Source organism: Melospiza melodia, chromosome 22 (genome assembly GCF_035770615.1).
Source record: "Melospiza melodia melodia isolate bMelMel2 chromosome 22, bMelMel2.pri, whole genome shotgun sequence".
NCBI lineage: Eukaryota > Metazoa > Chordata > Aves > Passeriformes > Passerellidae > Melospiza > Melospiza melodia.
Window position 1 is genome coordinate 2,818,814 of NC_086215.1, and position 18,862 is coordinate 2,837,675.

General features: G+C 57.5%; 1 protein-coding gene across 19 annotated transcripts in view; it reads right to left on the bottom strand.

The window, feature by feature from the left end:
• GRIN1 (glutamate ionotropic receptor NMDA type subunit 1) overlaps positions 1 to 18,862 on the bottom strand; it is a 41,099-nt gene that overhangs the window by 5,024 nt on the left and 17,213 nt on the right. For 5 of the 19 annotated variants that reach the window (XR_010030336.1, XR_010030335.1, XM_063174633.1 and 2 more), the window contains exons 4-20: positions 18,340 to 18,402; positions 17,457 to 17,557; positions 16,897 to 17,018; positions 16,315 to 16,489; positions 14,802 to 14,946; positions 14,627 to 14,710; positions 13,341 to 13,476; positions 12,378 to 12,505; positions 12,033 to 12,197; positions 11,692 to 11,810; positions 10,907 to 11,019; positions 10,273 to 10,421; positions 8,767 to 8,924; positions 8,273 to 8,434; positions 6,593 to 6,702; positions 5,440 to 5,585; positions 2,740 to 2,850 (exon numbers count right to left, since the gene is read on the bottom strand). Coding sequence is in view for 17 of the 19 variants with exons in the window: in XM_063174633.1 (XP_063030703.1) it covers positions 2,740 to 2,850; positions 5,440 to 5,585; positions 6,593 to 6,702; positions 8,273 to 8,434; positions 8,767 to 8,924; positions 10,273 to 10,421; positions 10,907 to 11,019; positions 11,692 to 11,810; positions 12,033 to 12,197; positions 12,378 to 12,505; positions 13,341 to 13,476; positions 14,627 to 14,710; positions 14,802 to 14,946; positions 16,315 to 16,489; positions 16,897 to 17,018; positions 17,457 to 17,557; positions 18,340 to 18,402 (2,187 nt within the window). In the remaining 2 variants the exon portion in view is untranslated. Of the gene's footprint in view, positions 1 to 9; positions 871 to 958; positions 1,034 to 2,739; positions 2,851 to 3,588; positions 3,841 to 4,001; positions 4,044 to 5,439; positions 5,586 to 6,592; positions 6,703 to 8,272; positions 8,435 to 8,766; positions 8,925 to 10,272; positions 10,422 to 10,906; positions 11,020 to 11,691; positions 11,811 to 12,032; positions 12,198 to 12,377; positions 12,506 to 13,340; positions 13,477 to 14,626; positions 14,711 to 14,801; positions 14,947 to 16,314; positions 16,490 to 16,896; positions 17,019 to 17,456; positions 17,558 to 18,339; positions 18,403 to 18,862 lie in introns of those variants that run through there. The other 14 variants (XM_063174641.1, XM_063174638.1, XM_063174640.1 and 11 more) reach the window with 8 other exon arrangements.

Genomic DNA, 18,862 nt, shown 5'->3' on the forward strand with positions numbered 1-18,862 from the left:
AGGTCTGCGTCTTTCGCTCGCTAGCCAGGGGAGCCCGTGGGGCTGGGGTCAGCCTGGCCTTCCAGCCCCAAGGGCTCTCCAGCCTTGCCCATCTAAGACCTGGTGTGGGCCCGCAGCTCTGCTGAGCATCATGAAAGAGAGCGCCTCGCTGCTTTCTCGTCTTTACAAGGACCCCAGGCAACGTGCCCCAGCATGCTACGGACTCATGGGGCCTTCCAGCAGGAGGGCGTTGGGGTCTCTGAGCCAGGGCTGCTGCATGGAAGTGGAGGTCACCGAGCACAGGCTGTGACATGAGCTGGTGGCAGCACCCCGCTCCCGCTGGCTGCTGACCCTGCAGAGCAACCAGCAGGTCTGCCCAACATCACCACAAAGCTCTCTCCACCACGGACCTCCTGCCATAGCTGCTAGCCTCCAAGTTGGCCATGTTGGCTTGGATGTTCACCCCATTGGCCTGTTCTTGACCCAGCTAGCCCAGTTCCCTGGGGAACGCGTCCTGGGAGCCTGGACATGGCACCCCGTGGCAGGCAGAGCATTGTGACAGGCTTCAGAGCACTGGGGAGTAATTGACTGTGCAGCTGCCCCCAAAGTGGGGACCATCTTCTGGGATGAGTGGGGTCATCTTCCTCCACAGTTTGCCCATGAACAATGTAGCAAGAAGAGCATGACTGGGACCCAAATATGGAGAGCTCTGTGTTGTGCAGGACCCCAAGGAAGGGGAGAGAACAGCTCCATTGCCCATCCATGGGACCTGTGGTGCAGGTGGGCACTGGGCCTGCTCAGCTCAGGGCGTTGGGGGCACAGAGGGCTGTGGGCTGGTTGGTGTAGGATGGATGCCACACTATGGAGCAGGATCAGGACCAGGATGATACCCTGAAGAAGGAGCAACGTTGGGGTTACCAGGGGTGCCACACACCAGCTGCCCCATTTTTCCTGGGTTCTCCCCCTCTCCTCTGCTCACCGGTGGCACTGGTTCCCCCAGGTGCCCAGGGCACTATCATGTTGCTGCTCTCCCAGGGCAGGAATCCTTGGTTTCCTAATTGTGGAGCAGTTCAAACACATCAGAACACGGGGGTCTACTCAGCACATGCAGATCTTTCTGCCAATTTTTCTCCTCTCTGTTTTCTCTGCATTCTACTTGTCCCTCCTCCTCCTCCTTCTCCTCCTCCTTCTCCTCCTTCTCCTCACTCTTGCACCACCCCCTGCACCTCCCACCCCGTCTCTGTCTCCTCTGCCCCGGTCATGGCTCAGGCCACAAAGGCACACCCTGTGACCTCCCTGCAGAGCTGCTCGGGGGTGCAGCAGTGGGGAGAGGGGACCCCAGACATGGGGGCGTTACTGGGACAAGGTGCCACCCAGGGAGCACAGAAGCAGCACAGGACATGACAAGGATACCCATCTTCCCTGGGGGTACAGATGATGAGTGGGAAGTGTGGGTGTTTCCCCCATGACTTCCGGGCTTCGAGGTGACAGTGAGAGGAGCACTTTGTGTGAGATGGTGGCAGTCGAGCCCGGCCGAGGGCTCAGCTGTCCCCAGGGCCGCATTCCAGGGGTGCTCCAGGAGCTTCTTGGTATGGAGCCTGCGCTGGTGCCAAGGGCAGCCTCCTCCATTTCTCATACACAGCCGTGGCCCCGAGACCCCCTGCGATACCACATGCTGTCCCCGAGGCGCCCAAGCCTGCGGCTGGGGACGGGCACCCCGCCACGGGGGCCACATCTCCCACGCTGCCACCGTCCCCCGTCCCCGCTGCGCCTCGGGCAGCCTGGCGGGGACCTGCTCTGGGCAAGCCGGGTACAAAGGCGCCGGTCGCCCCGGGGACGGGGTCTTGGCAAGCCCGGCGCGCCAGGAGGTCGGGCAGCAAAACGCAGCGGGCGCTGCCACACGAGACAACAGAGTAGCCACAGTGCAGAGTGTCATACAACAGACGGCGACATGCAGAGGGACACGGCTCAGTCCGACAGACCAACAGCCCAACCTGACGCTGAAGTGTCTGAAGCTCCAGCACGAGCAGACACATTTGCACATTTGGAAACAGCTGGCTTTAGAGGCAGCAATTTGGAAATTTTCTCTGGTTATGTGAGAGCAGCGGAAAACACAAGTTTGAACCAAGGCTGGGTCTTTAACAACCTCCTCTTTGGAGCCTTTTCATCTCTTTTCTAGAGCTGCATTACTGCTGATGATAACCAGAGACAGCTGTCACTCCTGTGCGAGGACTATTCCGAATGCTAATTGTCACAAACAAAAATCACATGTAGAGAGTGTGACACGCATGGCTCTTGGTGAGGTGACACGGTGCCCAAATTAAATCGGGGTGATTGTTTTTAGGCATACAATGACAAACAGGTACAGGAACACTTAGGAACAGAAAAAAAAAAAAAGAAAAAAAAAAGAAAAAATGTCATCAGTTTCAAGAGGTCAGCACCGGTAAGGTGAGCGAAGCACAGAGAGGAACATCAGAAATCATCCAGGCAAAAAGAAAACAAAAAAACAAAACAAAAACTCGGTTGCATCTCCCAACTCATCACAGGACTCCAAGCCACCTCCTGCCTGCCCTCCAGGATCCCAGCATCCTTTCAGGTACACGGGATGACTGACTCACTGACTGACTGACTGACTGGTGACGAACATGAGCTATGCATGTACACTGGCAGCTTCGGGATGGGTGTGTGGCAGTCGATGGGATGGCAGAAGAGAGAAAGAGAGAGAAAGAGAGAGGGCAGAATTGTTCTTCTTCCTCTTACCGTATCCTTGGAGGACCTACGTCTCTTGAAGCTGGAGGCCAGGGTGGAGGTGATGGACCTAAAAGTGGCTTTCTTTTTAGGGTCAGGTTCTGCTCTACCACTTTTTCTATCCTAAAATGAATATGTATAAGTAATTAGATCTCTAGTGTGTTGTTGGAAACTCTAAATCTATTTGAATACTGCCCCGTGTCATGGCCTTCATTTAGGTGAGAAAGCTACTGGAGGTGTTCTGCCACTCCCAGTCCTCCAAGGGCCTCCTTGAGCCAGGGCTACGGCACAGCCACCACACTGCTACAGCTACGGGGGGCCGGCCTCGCGTCTGGAGCGCTGGGAACCCCTCTGGGAGGCAGCCCTGCTCTCCTGGTGTCTGCAGCCAGGCCGGCACAGCTGACCTCGCTTCCTGGGGATGCTCTGCCTGGCGCCCTGCCCCTCGCTTCCACCGCTAGCCTGGCTGGACCGAGACGTGAGATGCTGCACCTACCACTAAAAAAAAAAAAGTGCTCAGGGCCTTTTCTGAGGCTGAATCCTAGTGCCACAAGAGAGAGAGAGGACTGCATTGAAAGAGAAGTCATTGTATGAATATTCTGTAAAAAAAATGTGTTCAAAAATTCAAATGATGCAGTTGTGCAAAGCCGAACGTGGTTGTTGGTGGTGGTTTGGTTTGTTTTCCAAAGTAAAACAGGCTAAAAAACAAAAAGGAAACTGGAAGAAAAAGAAAAGTAAAAAAAAAAATACAAAGGAAAAGAAAGGGAGGAAGCAAAGCGTTAGTGCCATGATGTCGTCGGGTCGGGATGAACTCAAAGAGAAACAGAACTGAAAAATGTAGGCGTTGGAGTTAGCGAGTCGGACCTGGTTGGCGCAGGCTGGGAGCACCAGCCGCCATGGTGCGGGGGCCGCGGGCCGGGGGGCCCGGCCGCGCTCGGCGCCGGGCGCTGGCAACGAGTCCTCCCCAATTGCTTTGGTGCCAATGAGTGTGACCTTGCCGACGGGGGACGGAGTGACCAGGTCTGGCTCTGCTACCGCACGGGGGTAACCAAAATGTATCCCGCTGGTGCGTAGAGCATGCTCGGGGATACATTTGCTCCTCCTTCTCAGTTCTCTCTTTTGCGGACATGCACAAACGGAAAGGAAAGCAAGATGAATGGAATGAAATGTCTTTTTCTTCCATGGCATCTCAGGAAATAGCCATGGCAAAACTGTGATCCCAAAAACCATTATTTTTGTTTGTTTGTTTTAACAAATAAATCTTTCCACTTGCCTACCTTCTAGCAATGTACCAGATACTAGTGCTCTGACGTTTCCTCCTGTGGAAAAGTCTTACAATGTCAAACGGCTCTTTACCATGAGGCTGTTTACCCCCACAGGGCAGCATGCTTTGCTCACAGTCCCACAGACTCTGCCCAAGGACCCAGTGCAGTATTTTCTAGAAGGTTGGCAAGTGAAAAATGGCAGTGCGACTAGTGTGCTCTGTCCCAGCAGCCTTAACCCCCTCGGTGCTGCTGCTTTTTGGAAGCAAAGGAAAAAAAAGGAAAAAAAGGAGAAAAAAAATTGAGAAATGGCTTTTCCGAGACTCTTTCCGGTGAACTGAACCCAGCGAGCTCTCAGGATGCAGCAGCCCGGCCTCGTGCTCCCCTCGCTGCTCCCCCCGCAGCCCCAGCCAGCGCTGCTCCCCGGGGCCCCGCCGGGCTCCTCGGGCTCCCCGAGCCTCCTCCTCTCTCTTTGCCTGGCTGGCTCTGCTGTGAGCAGCGGTGTCCTTTAGCCACCTAAAGGAGCTCTCGCTCTGGGAACGCTGCTGCGCTTCCCCAAGGGAAAAACCAGCCCAGGCAACTCAGACAGAGCCTCCAGCTGCCCTATACTGGGGTCAGGGGCACGGTGGGGCTCAGCCCCAAAAGCAGCAGGGGAAGGGAAATGTGAGGCTGGTGGCCCACAGATGTGCCCACGGCTCAGTGTCACTGCCAGGCACCTCCGACCCTCCTGGGCTTCCCTGCCTGAGCGGCACAGAGATGTTCCAGCAGCAGGAGAAGCCTGGGAGAGCAACAGCCCCATTAAAGGAGACCAAGGGAGGCTTGGCACTGACAGGGACCGGCACTGCTGGCTCCTGTGTGGGGAGATGTCCTTGTCTCCAAAGGACAAGAGCACGCACCACCTCTTTTTGGAGTTGGTCCTGGGTATGGCAAGGGCTACCACGCTGCTGCAGAGCAGGCAGGGAAGGGGAGGTGATGGAAACTATCCCTGGAGCATTCCTCCACCTGAGCACCGGGCAGGGATGGTCAGTGGCAGCAGGCTGACCTTCCCATCTGCTGCTGAGCGCGGCTGGAGCCGGGCTGCAGGGCAGAACCTGCAAGGAGCCGTGCTGGCACTGCCTGCTCAGCCAGGGCAAGGTGTGCCTCTGGCACATGGTCCCCAGCAGAGCAAAGTCCCCATCCCGAGCTCCACTGGGGGTGTCTGGGCCAGGCCTCTGCCCTGTTGGAGCTTTGCTGGGAGAGACGGCATCGGGCAGGGGCAGCTCCCGGGGAAAAGGCAGGGACACAGGGACACTACCCTACAGCTTAACAGGCACCGATTAACCCAGCTGGAGCTACGGGGGTGGGGTGGGGGACAGAGGGCCCCATGCTAATCCACAGCTCTGCATTCACTGATTTGGTGAAGGAATGGAAAACGCACCTGGTGGAGATTTGCTCTAAAAACGGTTTGTCCTACCTGCAGGTTTTTCCTCCACACATTAACGGCCGCAAACGCCAGCTGCATCTGCTTCCTCCGCGCGTCCTTATGCCTTTTGTAAGCTATCTCTATGAATATTAAAAATATCCCGGCAACAATACCTCCAGCCACCAGCATAAACACACCTGAAATAAGCAGGAAAGTTACAGGGGGCAGTGGAATTGCAACACCATCCCTCAATTCTTCTGCATCGTGCTCAGCAATGGGAGCACCTGCCACCCCCGGGTCCCCCCGCCATCCCCCCAGTCCTGGAGGGCCGGGAGGGGAACACAGCCTGGGCACTGAGGGGTGCCAGTGCCAGCTCTGGGGGGACACTGAGCTGCAGCACTGCTGGGGACAGGCACGGCAAGCCCCAGGGCACTCCCCATCCCCAGGACCGTGGGGCCATTTGCACCAGAACCCAGCCCTGGTGCTCATCAGGAAGCACAGCCATGCACAGAGCTCTGTGCTGTCCTTGGGTGCCTGCAACCCTTGGGGCTGACATTTCTGGAGTGGTGTCTGAGGAGATGGAGCAAAATACCCCTTTTCTCCATTGTCTGTAACTGGCCAGCAGTGCTGGTGCAGACAGGGTCCCATCCCTCATCCCTCATCCCTCATCCCTCATCCCTGCATTGTCTGGCTGTAGGACCAGCAGCACCACCTCAGTGCAAAGGGAGAGCCTGTCTCAGGGTTCTCAGAGTCTTTACAAGATGAAAACCCTTCTCTATCAATTGTCCTTGTTCTGGCCCTGCCCAGGGCTCCTCAGGACTTGGGGGCTGCCCCTGGCCTCCAGCCCCTCCTGCAGCAGGGCTCTCACTTGCCTTTCCCGAGATGCTGTTCTCCTCTCTGCAGTGGTGCCAGCCAGCCCTGATGGCACTGTGACAGCCACAGTTGGGCCAGGGCACAGGGAGGGGAGCCATGCTCACACCACAGCCCCACTGGCAAGAAGGGCACTCAGGGAAGGTGGGGGAAGCTTTGTGGAACTGCTCTGAGCAAGGTGGGAACGGAGCCCACCTCAGCAGCCTCCCAGCACTAGGAAAGCACAAATCCAGAAGGAGCAGAGATTTGGCCTGAGAGGAGAGCCCTGGGGAGGATGTCTTGAGCAAAAGCAGGCTACCCAGGGAAGGGGGAGAAAGAGGTTTGCAGAACAAACCTGCCATATTTTCAAAGGTGAGTGTTGCTGGGGCATTGCTACGGGAATCACACTCTTGATACCTCACCCAAGTCTTGTCCAAATCCTCCATGAAGCCGTTCTCATGAGACCTGCAAGCACAAGGAGACAGGACAGGGCAGTCACTGGGGACCAGCCACAGGCAGCTGGGGCACACACTCTGTGCCTTGTGCCCTCCATCCCAGGGCTCTGGCCTTGCCTGCACCTCCTAGCACAGGAAGCAGGGATGTGCTGTGTGTGTGTGTGTGTGCACCTTTGCACAGGAGTGTGTGGGCTGTGTGCAGGGGCTGCCAGCACTGCGTGGGCACTGCATGGGCACCCAGAGCTCCCCACTGCCCCTGTAGCAGCTCTGGGCCAGTGCCTGCTGCCAAAAGGGCCACGTGTAAGCCATGGGGAAGGTGTGCTCCCAGGGAAGGATGGAGCTGTCAGTGCCCCAAGAGCTCTTGGAGAAGACTGCAGGGAGTGGAAATGAACCACATCTACCAGTTCCCTCCTGCAGGGTTCCTCTGCCTGCCAGGGACACTTGGAGCCCAGGCAATGATGGACCCCAGTCCTTTCTGGTGACCCCCAGCACCTCTAGGCCAGGGCACTGCTGCCTGGCAGCTCCCTGCAGTGCACACTGAGGGCTGGCACACCCCAAGCTCGGTGTCACAGCTCAGTGTCACAGTCATGTCCTCACAGTACCTGCCTGAACAGCTCGTGGGGATGGAGTGGGCACAGAGCACACATCCCACCACAGGCTCCCTGCACTTTCCTCCCTGTTGTTCCTGGTACACCCCCACCACCTTCCGGGGCTATCTGTAGCCCTGGGCTTCCCTACCCTCTCCCAGGAGGATACTGAGGACCCCTGTGGCCTCTTCAGGCTTCTCACGTGCTGGTCCCAAGTCCCATCTGTCCTGCTGCCACCCTCACCATGTTAAGATGATCCCACAGACAGGGTCCATGGCTCCCTGGGTCTGGCCCATCTTCCACATCCTGACCATTCTCCCTCAGGCCTTTCAGTTCTGCATCTTGGGCAGGACCCTCGTGGCTCTGACTCTGTCTCTCCTAAAATGAATCTCCCAGCACTCCCTCCTTTCACTTGCTCCTTCCCTGCTGCCTGTTTCTCCACGTGACATTTCTCTGTCTGCAATGAGTGTGGCTTTGCCAAAGCCACACAAGGAAATCCCTTTTCACCCATAACATCAGGCTGACTGTGACACCCCATGCTGCAGGTCAGTGCTGCTGTAAAAGCCTTGGACTCAGACGTACCCCTGTGTAACAGGAGTAGCCAGAGGTGAAAGAAAAGAGCCCTGCATGACCAGGGCAGGGCAGTGCTGTAGGACAGGCTGACCCTGAGGGAGGAGCGGGGTGATGGCAGCACCCACACCCTGCTCACACAGACAGTGCTGGACAGGCTGCTCACACAGCCCTGCTGCTCTCTGCCCGCACTGCCTGCAGCCCTGGCTGGCCCCGACCCTGCTCTCTGCCCTGCTCTGCCCCCTCCAGCTCCCTGCTCTTCCCCAGCCCTGCCAGCCGGGGCTGTGGGTGCCCAGCCCAGCCTCACAGTGTCCCTCTGTCAGGATGGAAGGGCAGCCCCCCCGGCCCTGTCCCTGCAGAGCTCTGGGGGGAGGCTGGCACTGCCTGGCACGGACAGCAGGGAGGCAAGAGCCGTGTACAGACTTGAGGATGGCCAGGGAGACGTTCTGCTTCCAGGGGCTGTCCTTGCGCATGCCGATCCCGAAGCCGGAGCGGAAGAAGAGCTCCCCCGTGGTCACCAGGTCACACTTCTGGGAGGCCTCGAACTCCAGCACCGCCGAGTCCCAGATGAAGGCGTGGAGCTTGCTGGACACACAGGGGGATGCACGGGTCAGGCTGGGCAGCCCAGCTGGTCTGCAGCGAGGGTGCTCGCAGCCCGAACTGAAACACTGAAGCCACCCAGCCTTGCACTGAAGGAAGAAAAGAGGCCAGAAAGGGAGGCCATGGCCAGGGCTCCCACTGTGCCATCCCCACGCAGAGCTTGTGCTCCCCACCGAGCCCTGGGACGCACTAGGACTGGGAGGGGCCGTCAAGGCACGCTTTGGCCACAGCTCCCCCAGCTTTGCCCTGCTTGCTCCACCCAGCTGAGCTCCCGGAGGCCCTGCCAGCGTGGCCAGGCAGGGTCTGACCCCACTCACTTGTCCCTCACTGCCTGGATGGCCTCGGCAGCGCTCTCGTAGTTGTGCTTCTCCATGTGTCGGTACATGGTGCTCAGCTCCACCTGCCGTCGGAAGTAGATGTCCACAGAGCTCTGCTTCACCGTGGCGTAGATGAACTTATCCGAGGGGTTGCGCAGCTGAAAGGACACGGCAGGGCTCCAATGCATTCTGGCCTTCACCAGCAAAACTTTCTCACCCCAAAGCTGTTTCCCAATCTCCCTTCTCCTTCAGGCACCTGTTCCCTAGAGAAGACCTTGATCTCCTCAGAGGATGCCACAGGCAGTGAATGCTCTTGGGAGAATGGTGCTGGGGCAGTGAATGCTCTGGGTCCATGGTGCTGGGGCAGGGGATGCTCTGGGAGCAGGGGATGCTCTGAGAGCATGGTGCTGGGGCAGGGAATGCTCTGGGTCCATGGTGCTGGGGCAGGGGATGCTCTGGGTCCATGGTGCTGGGGCAGGGGATGCTCTGGGAGCAGGGGATGCTCTGGGAGCACGGTGCTGGAGCAGGGGATGCTCTGGGAGCAGGGGATGCTCTGAGAGCATGGTGCTGGAGCAGGGGATGCTCTGGGAGAAGGGGATGCTCTGAGAGCATGGTGCTGGGGCAGGGGATGCTCTGGGAGCAGAGGATGCTGGGGCAGGGGATGCACTGGGTCCATGGTGCTGGTGCAGGGAATGCTCTGGGAGCAGGGGATGCTCTGGGAGCAGGGGATGCACTGGGTCCATGGTGCTGAGGCAGGGAATGCTCTGGGAGCAGGGGAAGCTCTGGGAGCACGGTGCTGGGGCAGGGGATGCTGTGGGAGCAGGGGATGCTGTGGGAGCAGGGGATGCTGTGGGAGCACGGTGCTGGGGCAGGGGATGCTGTGGGAGCAGGGGATGCTCTGGGAGCACGGTGCTGGAGCAGGGGATGCTGTGGGAGCAGGGGATGCTGTGGGAGCACGGTGCTGGGGCAGGGGATGCTCTGGGACAGGGACACGGTGGCACTGAGGGCGCAGGAGCCCCGTGGATGCCAGGGGTCTGGCAGTGCCGTGGGCAGGGCACACTGCAGGGTGTGGGATGCTGTGGGTCTGTGCTGCTGCAGGGCACATTCCTGCGTGCCTGGGCTGATGAGCTGTGGCTGTGTCCTTGCCAGAGCAGGAAATGGATTTGAGGCATGTGGAGAGTATTGACTGCGCCGCAGGGACGATTTCATTAGTTATAACTCATCCATAATGAATCGTTTCCTCGGTGGGCAGAGGAGGCTCTCCAGGAACTGGCAGGCAGTTTGACTGCAGACAGGCTATTTCTGGGCAGGTTGTTTTCCTGCTGATCCCTGCCCACGTCTGTCCATTCCCACCCAGGGCAAGGGCTCAGACTCATCAGCACCAGCCCAGGCACAGCTCCCTGGGTCTGGCCCCCAGCACAGATCACAGCCATGGTGAATCAGGGCTCTGGGAGCCACAAGCCATGTGATGTGCCCCAGGGAAGGGGAAAGCAGAGGGGTCGTTACCCGGGGGTCGTTGATGCCTGTGATCCTCTCCTCAGGTCGGTCCAACACCAGGAAGGCTGCCAGGTTGGCAGTGTATGAAGCCACAATGATCATAGCAAAGCCAGCCCACACCATGCCAAGGATACGGGCAGAGAAACTCCGGGGAGCACCTGCAGGGAGAGGAGGGATCAGAGCAGCACCACGAGGGCTTGGCTTGGTTGCCAAAGCTGTGTCAATCCTCACGAGCCCAATGGCAGCTGCAGATGTGCACCATCTATCTGCTCTGCCAGCAGCTGTGCAAGGAGTGTCTGCATTGCCTGAACCAAAAAATGCCTCCAGCTCCTTCCAGGGCACGCTGTGTGCCACCCTGAGAGGGTGGGTAACCCTGGGCAGGGCATCCAGCCCAGGTTTTCCTGCCTTGTTTCCCATCTGGGGCTGGGCCTGGCAGGAAGCCCTGACACCTGCCACAAGTGTGCCACACTCAGCAGCACCAAATCTCCTGCAGCCTGCTCCAGGGAGGGCCCAGAGAATGAGGTCCCACAGGGACCATGTGAGAGGGGGAGGCTGTGGAGGAGGGCAGGGGCTGCCCCTCAGCCTGCCCAGCTCAGAGCCTGGGCTGCAGGGCAGAGCAGTCCTGCTGTGAGCTCTGACTCACCTTCTCCAATGCCAGAGTTCAGCAGGACTCCCCAGGAGAACCACATGGCTGAGGAGAGAGTCAGGGCATCTTCCTCCTCCTCCTCACTGTTTACTTTGAACCGGCCAAATGGGCTGGAAAACAAGATGAAGAACCCTTGTCATTCCCCTCACCCTGATTCCCAGGGCTCCCCACTGTGCCCTACATGTCCTGGTGCAGCCCTGTGTCCCTCATTCCTACAGACTGTGCCTGCTCCCAGGCAGTTCTTCCCTACTGTGGCACATCCCCGTGCTGACCCGCAGCCCTGCCTGGCTCACACTGCTCCTGGTCCCATCCCACTCTCTCCAGACCAGAAAGATCATCTGACCCTGGCCACCTCCAGCCTCTCCCACTGCAGCACAGAGGGCTTCCTGCAGATCAGCCATCAAAGCCTCTGGGCACAGGGCTGAGGCAGGGACAGGTGCCCTCAGAGGAGCTGCCACAGGGCCAAGGAAGGCCAAGAGGAAATTCTCTCAGAGCCCAGAAGCTGACAGTGCCCTTGGTCAGGGATCTGCACAGCACCTGCTCTGACAGGTGTGTTCCACATCCTTACGTGCTGGGTACCCCAATATCCACATCCCTTAGCTTAGGCAGCCAGAGGGGCCAGGAGCCCCAGCCCAGGGCTGGTGGGGCATAGCAGATGGGGTAAGTCCCTGTGAGAGCCCTCAAATGGCTGCAAGACGTGCCCAAGCAAGGGACCCAGGGGACAGTTCCCAGGAGCACCTCCCTGTCCCCTCCAGGTCCCAAATGGCCCAAAGTGCACTCACCTGAATCGGTCTAAGAGGTACAACATCACTGCCACCACGTGCACAGACAGCCCCACCAGCAGCCAGAGCGTGCTCTGGAAGGGCTGCATGAACGAGTCCAGGGTGCTGCGGGGGATTTCCTGCACACAGGAGAGAGGGAACAGCGCTGGCATCCCCCAGCTGCACCCACAGGGGCCCTGCCCCAAGCTCCTGCTGCTCAGGAAGGGTCAGGTTGGTGCAGACAAGAGCCTGCATTAACACCAGAAGCCTGGAGGCTGGAATTTGCAGGGGCTGCAGTGGGCACTGCAGTCTGGGGAACGGGCACCTCCCATGTTCTACAGAAGCTCCCCCCCAGCCCATACCTTCTTCACGAGGATGGTGAGGCCCTGGTACTTGAAGGGCTTGGAGAACTCAATGTACTGAGCCCGCTCGTTGTTGATGGTGAGGGGAGCCACAATCATGTCAGCCTGGCCGCTCAGCAGCTCCCCCATCATCCCATTCCACTCCTTCTTGTTGCTGTTGTTCACCTGCCAGGGAGCCAAGGCCGGGTCAGACCCCTGCCCTGACACACAGCCCCCACCAGCCAGGACCCTGCACTTTATAGGAATCCTGCATCGCCCTTCCACCCACCCTGCTCAGGAGAAGGGCCTGGGGGTGTTTCAACACACGAGACAGGCAAAGAAAGACCACAGGCTGCCCAAACTCACCCTCTCTTGGGTACCAAATTTACCATCAGCCACCAGGTGAACCTCGTAGGTGAAGTTCATCACGCCTGCCAGGCGGATGAGCAGGTCGATGCAGAAGCCGTAGCAGCACAGGGCCACGGTGGGACGGCCTGGGGGGGGACAGGGGGGCCATGAGTGGGGACAGCCCCAACCAGGGACCCCACAGCATCCCCCTGTCCCAGGGACAGCAGCCACCCCACGGCTCTGGCTCCATGTTGGATGGAACCACCTTATCCTTCAGGGCCATCTGCCTCCATGCTGCCTCCAGCCCTGGGGGTGTGGGCAGGCTGGGGACAAAGGGGTCCCATCCTTTGCCATGTCCCAGGGAGGTGGGCTCAGAGGGGGTGCTGCCCACCCACTGCAGGGCAAGGAGAGGGCTCAGTGCACGTGCTGGAGGAGTCCTGACATGAGCCCAGCAGCCCAGGACACAACTCTGTGGGGATGTTGTGCACAGGAAGGTGTGAGGAGCCCAGGGGAGCCCTTCAGGCGGATTTGGGCAAGGCTGGCATTGCTGAGCACCTCCCACCCCACACCAGGTGCTCACTCCTGATCCTGACACAGTTTCTGTGACAGTTTGGAACTGGTGCTGTGTCAGTGCAGCACGTGCTAAGGTGCCTTGAGGGCCTTGCTGCTGCTGGAGATCAAGGCAGAGAGAATTGGAACAGGCCAGGAGACAGAAATTTGGGATGCAATCCCTCAAAGCTGCCCTGGAGCCCATCCAGAAGAGAGACAGTGGGAAAGAGTCTGCTGGGCTCAAACCCCTGGATCCCAGGGCCCAACTCCTGCACAGCACTGCTGAGAGGCTGAGCTGATGGGGACAAGGGGGTGTCTGGGGGCCAGCTGTGCTGTCACCTCTCTGTGCCTCATCCTCTGGGCCTCCTGGGTGACTGAGCACCCTCCCTGGGACCCCTTCCTGGAATGGCAGTCCCCAGCAGACTGAGTTACCTGGGATGGTCTCATTGGGTCCAGTGCAGAAAACCTTTTTGACAGGATCTCCATTGATGGTGAATTCCTCCCTGCATGTCCCATCTGCCTGAGTGGGCTTCACATACACAAAGGGCTCTTGGTGGATGGTCACAATCTGTGAGGTGAAGCACAAACACCCTCTGGTCTGTGTTTCCCTCCAGAGCTACATTCCCATGGTGGGAGCTGGGCTGCCCTCCCCACACGAGTTGTGGTGCCCTTCCCAGCTGCCATCTCAGCCCAGCAGCTCTGGCATGTGGAATCAGAGAATCCTCTAGGCTGGAAAAGACCTTTAAGATCATGAAATACAACTGTAAACACAGCATTGCCAAGAAGAACACCAAGAATATTTGCTTTCCCTTCACCCAAGGTGAGGAGTGTCCTCCTTCATGTGGCCCTTTCAGCTGAGTCCCAAAATCTCTTTCCCTAACAGGAGACTGATGGCAGACACAGCCAGGACTAGTGCCTGGAAAGGGGCTCCAGGCACTGCCCCAAGTTCATGCAGGTGTTTCAGTCCTGCCCTGGACCTTTGAGAAAAGCAGCAATCACAATGTTCCCATAGCACCTCTGTGGGAACAACACTGCCAGTGGGAATGGGATTTCCCTTGCTGGACAAATGCACAGAACAACAAATGAATGGTCAAAGTGGGAAGATCAGCCTGGCCAGGGTCCAGTCACAAAAATGGGATCCTGTCACTGAAGGGGCTGCTGAGTGACACTTAGAGGAAGAGCATGAGAAGCAAAGCAAGACTGGTGGGATCCTCTGCCAGTGTTACCTCCAGCTTCTGGCCATCAGCTCCTCAGGGATTTCGAGTTCAGACTTGCAGCCACCAATCTGCCCACCCTTCACAAGAGGGTTTAATCTGTTTCCACCTGGCCTCTGCACTGTCTAACAGAGCTGAACCATGCCTTGGCCAAAGGAGCCAAAGGAGCCCATCCTTGCATTTCTCACAAATCTGTGACAGGTGTCCTCTGGCTCCCATGAGAAATAGTGAGCACCTTGCTCCTCCACCTTTCCATTCATTTTCTCTCATATGCACTTCCCACCTGTCTCTTTCCAAACCCAAGGATGCCTACTGCCCTATCTAGATTGACTCCAGCTGAAAGTTGTGCTTTGAACATGCTCCAGATTTCTCTCCTATATCCTCTCCTGGCCTTGCAAATGCAGCTGCCAGCTGCAGAGCAGCCGTGAGGTGGGAGGCAGATGAAGTCACTGCCCAGCACACAGAGAGCAGAGAAGCTCTGCCCCTAATGCCATTTGCTCTTACCTTCAGCTTGGTTGACATCTGATAGCCTTGAGGTTTCTCAGTTTCCCCTCCAGGCCAGATGATCTTCCTGTCGTTGGTCAGGACCTGAGATGGATCCCAGAGGAAGCAGATGGACATGAGGCCGAGGAGGACACTCCAGTGCCAGCCCTCCCCACCCAGGCCAGCCTGCACGTACATTGCTGCCGTTGTAAATCCCAACCTGGACCAGTTTTCGGTTCTGCAGGTTCATGATGCTGTAGTTGGCAAATTTCCTGTCCCCGTCCTCGTTGAACTCCACCCGGCCGGTGACACCCTCTGAGTACTTGGAGGACATCAACACCCTAGGGAGAGAAACACAGCTGGACAACCTGGAACACCTGCCGTGCTCTTGAGGTGCCTCACAAGGCATCAGAAAGGCAAATGCTTCCTCTCAGTTCCCTGCCATGAGCTCACTACCCTGTACAAGTCTGGCCAAGGCTACCTATGGTCTGTTCATAGACCTGTGGCCATCCCCTCCTGCTGGATGGAATCAGTTTCCCAAATGTTCTCTGCCATATCTGCTGCCATTGCCCTTGTTCTCCACCAGATCAGTCCCACCTCCCTTTGGAATGATCCATCCCACGGCACCCAAGGACTTTCCTCTGGGGTTCCTTGGGAGATGTGCCCATTGCTACAGCTTTGGTGCTGTGCCTGGCATCTGCCCATCCCAGCCTGGCCAGTGGCCCAGGCACACACAAACACCACCAAGGAGAGAACCAGCCCCCAAACCCTGGGAAGGTGACAGCAGAGACACACAAGGATTGTCTGAGCCACTTGTGAAGAACAGCTTTGACTCACTCATGCCAAAGACTGTCACTGCAGGGGATGCCAGAAACGCCTCTAAAACATCTCCAGGCCTTGCAGGTCTCATGCTCCACAGAACCCAGTCTGTAGGGAGTGGCTGCTGCACCAAGGCCCAGCCCTGTGCCCCAGCAGCTGCAGTGATGCAGGGATTGGGGTCTGGAAGCTCATGCAGGACCTGCAGATGCCCCTGCCCTGGCAGCAGCACCCCACAGGCACAAGCTCCCATCTGTGACACTGTGACACTCCAGCCTCCACATCCACAGCACCAGGGTTTGCTACAGCCAAGGGCAGCCTGTCCCATGCCTGGACAGCTCCTGCCACCAAGCCCTGCGTGCAGCACTGGACCCATGCACAGCCCTTGGAATGCTCAGCAGGAAACGTGTCAGCAGCACTGAGGTAAAATGGGACTGAAATATCCCCCTACCTTGACTGGGCAGAACCCCCCTCTCTCCCATATCCACCCATGGAATCAAGCTCCACACTGGAGGAGGCCACAGTCCCCAATCTTGTCCTCCTGGAGTCATTCCCTGCCCACACATCCCAGCTGTCCAGGCATTGCCCATGGTAGCATGGGTTGACATGGACTGAATTGGTGCCAGGCACCAGGATGATGCCTAAACAGCCTGGAAAAACTGGGTGCCATTGCCTGAGCCTGTGTCTTGGGAGAGGTTTCTAGGAGATGTGCAGCCCTCATATCCAAATCATGCAGGACAGTCCAGGCAGCCCTGTGCCACATGCCCAAAAGCTTTAGTTGGCCCTGGACAAAGCCACCATGTCCTCCTGCACCTTTTCCACATGCTCCCACCTTTTCCAGCTCTCCCCCACCAGGTCCTCTGCTCCCTCCAGCAGGACCCTTTCCCCAATACCTCTTAAAAAGGGGTCCTGTCTTCCAGATGTTGGTGTTGCCCACGCAGCCCCGCGGTGGGTCTGTGATATTCTCCTTCTCGAACAAGTCGTGCACGGCCTGGGCCACCACGGCGACAGCGTCACTGATGTGGGCAGACTCGTTCTTGCCGTTGATGAGCTGCAGGCCGATCACTCCTGCCGCGGCAGAGGAGGGGGTCAGGTCAGCATTCCTGGGAGCCCTGGCTGCTCCAGCACCACTGCCGTGCCCAGCTCTGGGCACAGCGAGCACACGGCTGCGGGCTGGCACCTGGCACCCCCAGCTGCATCCCCAGGGCCCTGCCCAAGCCTTCCCGGGTGACAGGCAGCTTGCCAAGCCGCAGCGACACGGAGTTGGGGCGCGGCAGCCCCAGGGTGGCCAAGGCCGGGTCCCCACGGGGGCGGAGGGACGGAGAGCAGAGTGCGGGGCTCTCCAAGTGGGGCTCTCCGTGCGGGGCCCTCCATGCGGGGCCAGCCCGCGGGGCCCGGGGAGGGCAGCGCCGCCGATCCCCGCTGTCTCGGGCTCGCAGCCCCGGGTGGGTCTGTGATATTCGGGGGGTGCCTACCGTCCGGGGCGTAGCGCAGGGCATTGCCCGAGATCTCCCGCTCCCCCACCAGCCACACGTAGCCCGAGCCCGTCATGTTGAGCATGGCTGCTGATCTGTACACCGTGGCCGCGTCATCCTCGCTGCAATGACACAAGGGAACGGCCATGGGGCTCCCGCTGAGCCGGGGCTGCGGCGGTGCCACCCCGGGGGACTCCGACTGCTGGGCAATGGTTAAACCCTCGGTGCAGCGGGACCCTTGCTCTCAGCCTCGCCTGGTCCCACAGCTCCCGGCGCTGCTGAGCGCCTGCACATCTGCCCGTGGTGCTGCAGGCCGGGGCCATCGGGCTGCCCTCCTTGCAGCCGGACCAGCACACGCCATCAGTGCCCAGGGCTGCTCCTGCAGCACAGCCAGGCACGCTGGGACTGTCCCTGCCCGGCAGCAGCACCCCCGGCTGCCCGGGACAGGGGCTGGCTGTGCGGGCTCTCTCAGGCTCCTCGCAAGGCGGTCAAACCCCAAATCCAGTGACCCCAGCCCTGGGGGAGAGGAAATGGAGCAGGGAGGGGCAGCACGGCCTCACCTGGCAGAGAGGATGATGACCCTGGCCTCCAGCTCCTTCGCCTCCAGCAGCAGCGCTGTCACATTTTTGGTCCCAGGGTCAAACTGAAGCACTTTCTCAGCCTGTGATGAGTGTGAGCAAAGCTGGTTAGTGAGTGAGCCCCGAGACTGGTGGTGAGAGCCATGCTATCTAGAAAAGGGTCAAGAGAATTCATTAAACTGCACAAAAGTCCGCTAAATAAGATTGGTTAAAGTTATTTTTTTTTCTTTTTCTTTCCTTTCTTTCTTTTCTTTCTTTCCTTCCTTCCTTCCTTCCTTTCTCTTTTAAGGTTTTGGCTTTTCGGTTGGTTTTTTTTTTTTTTTTTTTTTTTGCACTGTGCATGCAAACTGAAGTCAATCAAGACCCAAAAAGAGGCGTGCATTGTACAGGAAAGAGAAAAAGGCTTTGAAATGCAATTGAAAACTCAAACGAGTGTTGTTTTTCAAAAACATGGGAAATGAAAAAAAAAACATATTGCACAGGGTTAACCTTTGGGAATCAAAGTGAGCAACTTACACCAAGGAACTGTTTCCTTTGGGGAGGAAAGGGGGTTGGTTCAACTTTTCAAAAAAAAAAGAACTTGCAAGTTAATTACTGGTTCACATGCATGTTTCAAAAAGAAATCCTTCCAGGGTCAGCTGGCTAAGTTTCCATTCTCAAGTCCAAACCAAACTATCTCAACATAAAAACGTGCTACCAAGAAACATAGTCATGGATATTTTTTTTTCTTTCTTTTCTTTTCTTTTTTTCTCTTTCTCTCTTTTTTTTTTTTTCTTTTTTATTTTTTTAATTTTTCTGTTGGCTGTGGCTATTTTTCATTTGCTAGTTAGGTTGGTGGGCGGCGTGCATTTCCATGCATATATACCTTGGGTCCTCGCTTGTTGTCATAGGAAAGTTGGTCGAGGTTTTCATAGTTCCTTTTTTTACTCTGATGAATAATGTGCACAGAGAAAATATGTAGACACAGAAGAATATTATAAACAGTTGAAAATGACGTGTAGTAAAGCAATCCAACATCCACCTCCTCCTCCACTGTTTGCTAAAGGGTCTCTATAACGCTGGAGCTCGCAAAAACCACTATCAGGAGAGATTGTGCCTCAGCTCTGACGGGAGGTCACGGAGCAATCTGAGAGCAGAGCCTGAGTGGCACAGCTGGTGCGATGCAGTTGCATTTTCCCTTGAGGGACTGGGGGATTCTTCAGCAAGGAAGTTTTATCTTAAGCTCAGAAAGAATCTAAGGGCCTAAGTGGTGGGGTTTCCATGGAATTACTGTGGAAGTAAAGGACAAAATGTTGTGTACGGAAAGTGCTGGATAAAGGCAAACTGTTACAGTTCAGAGTATCAGCATTACTAGCATCACTAGCAGCATTACAGTCCTGTCCACCCTC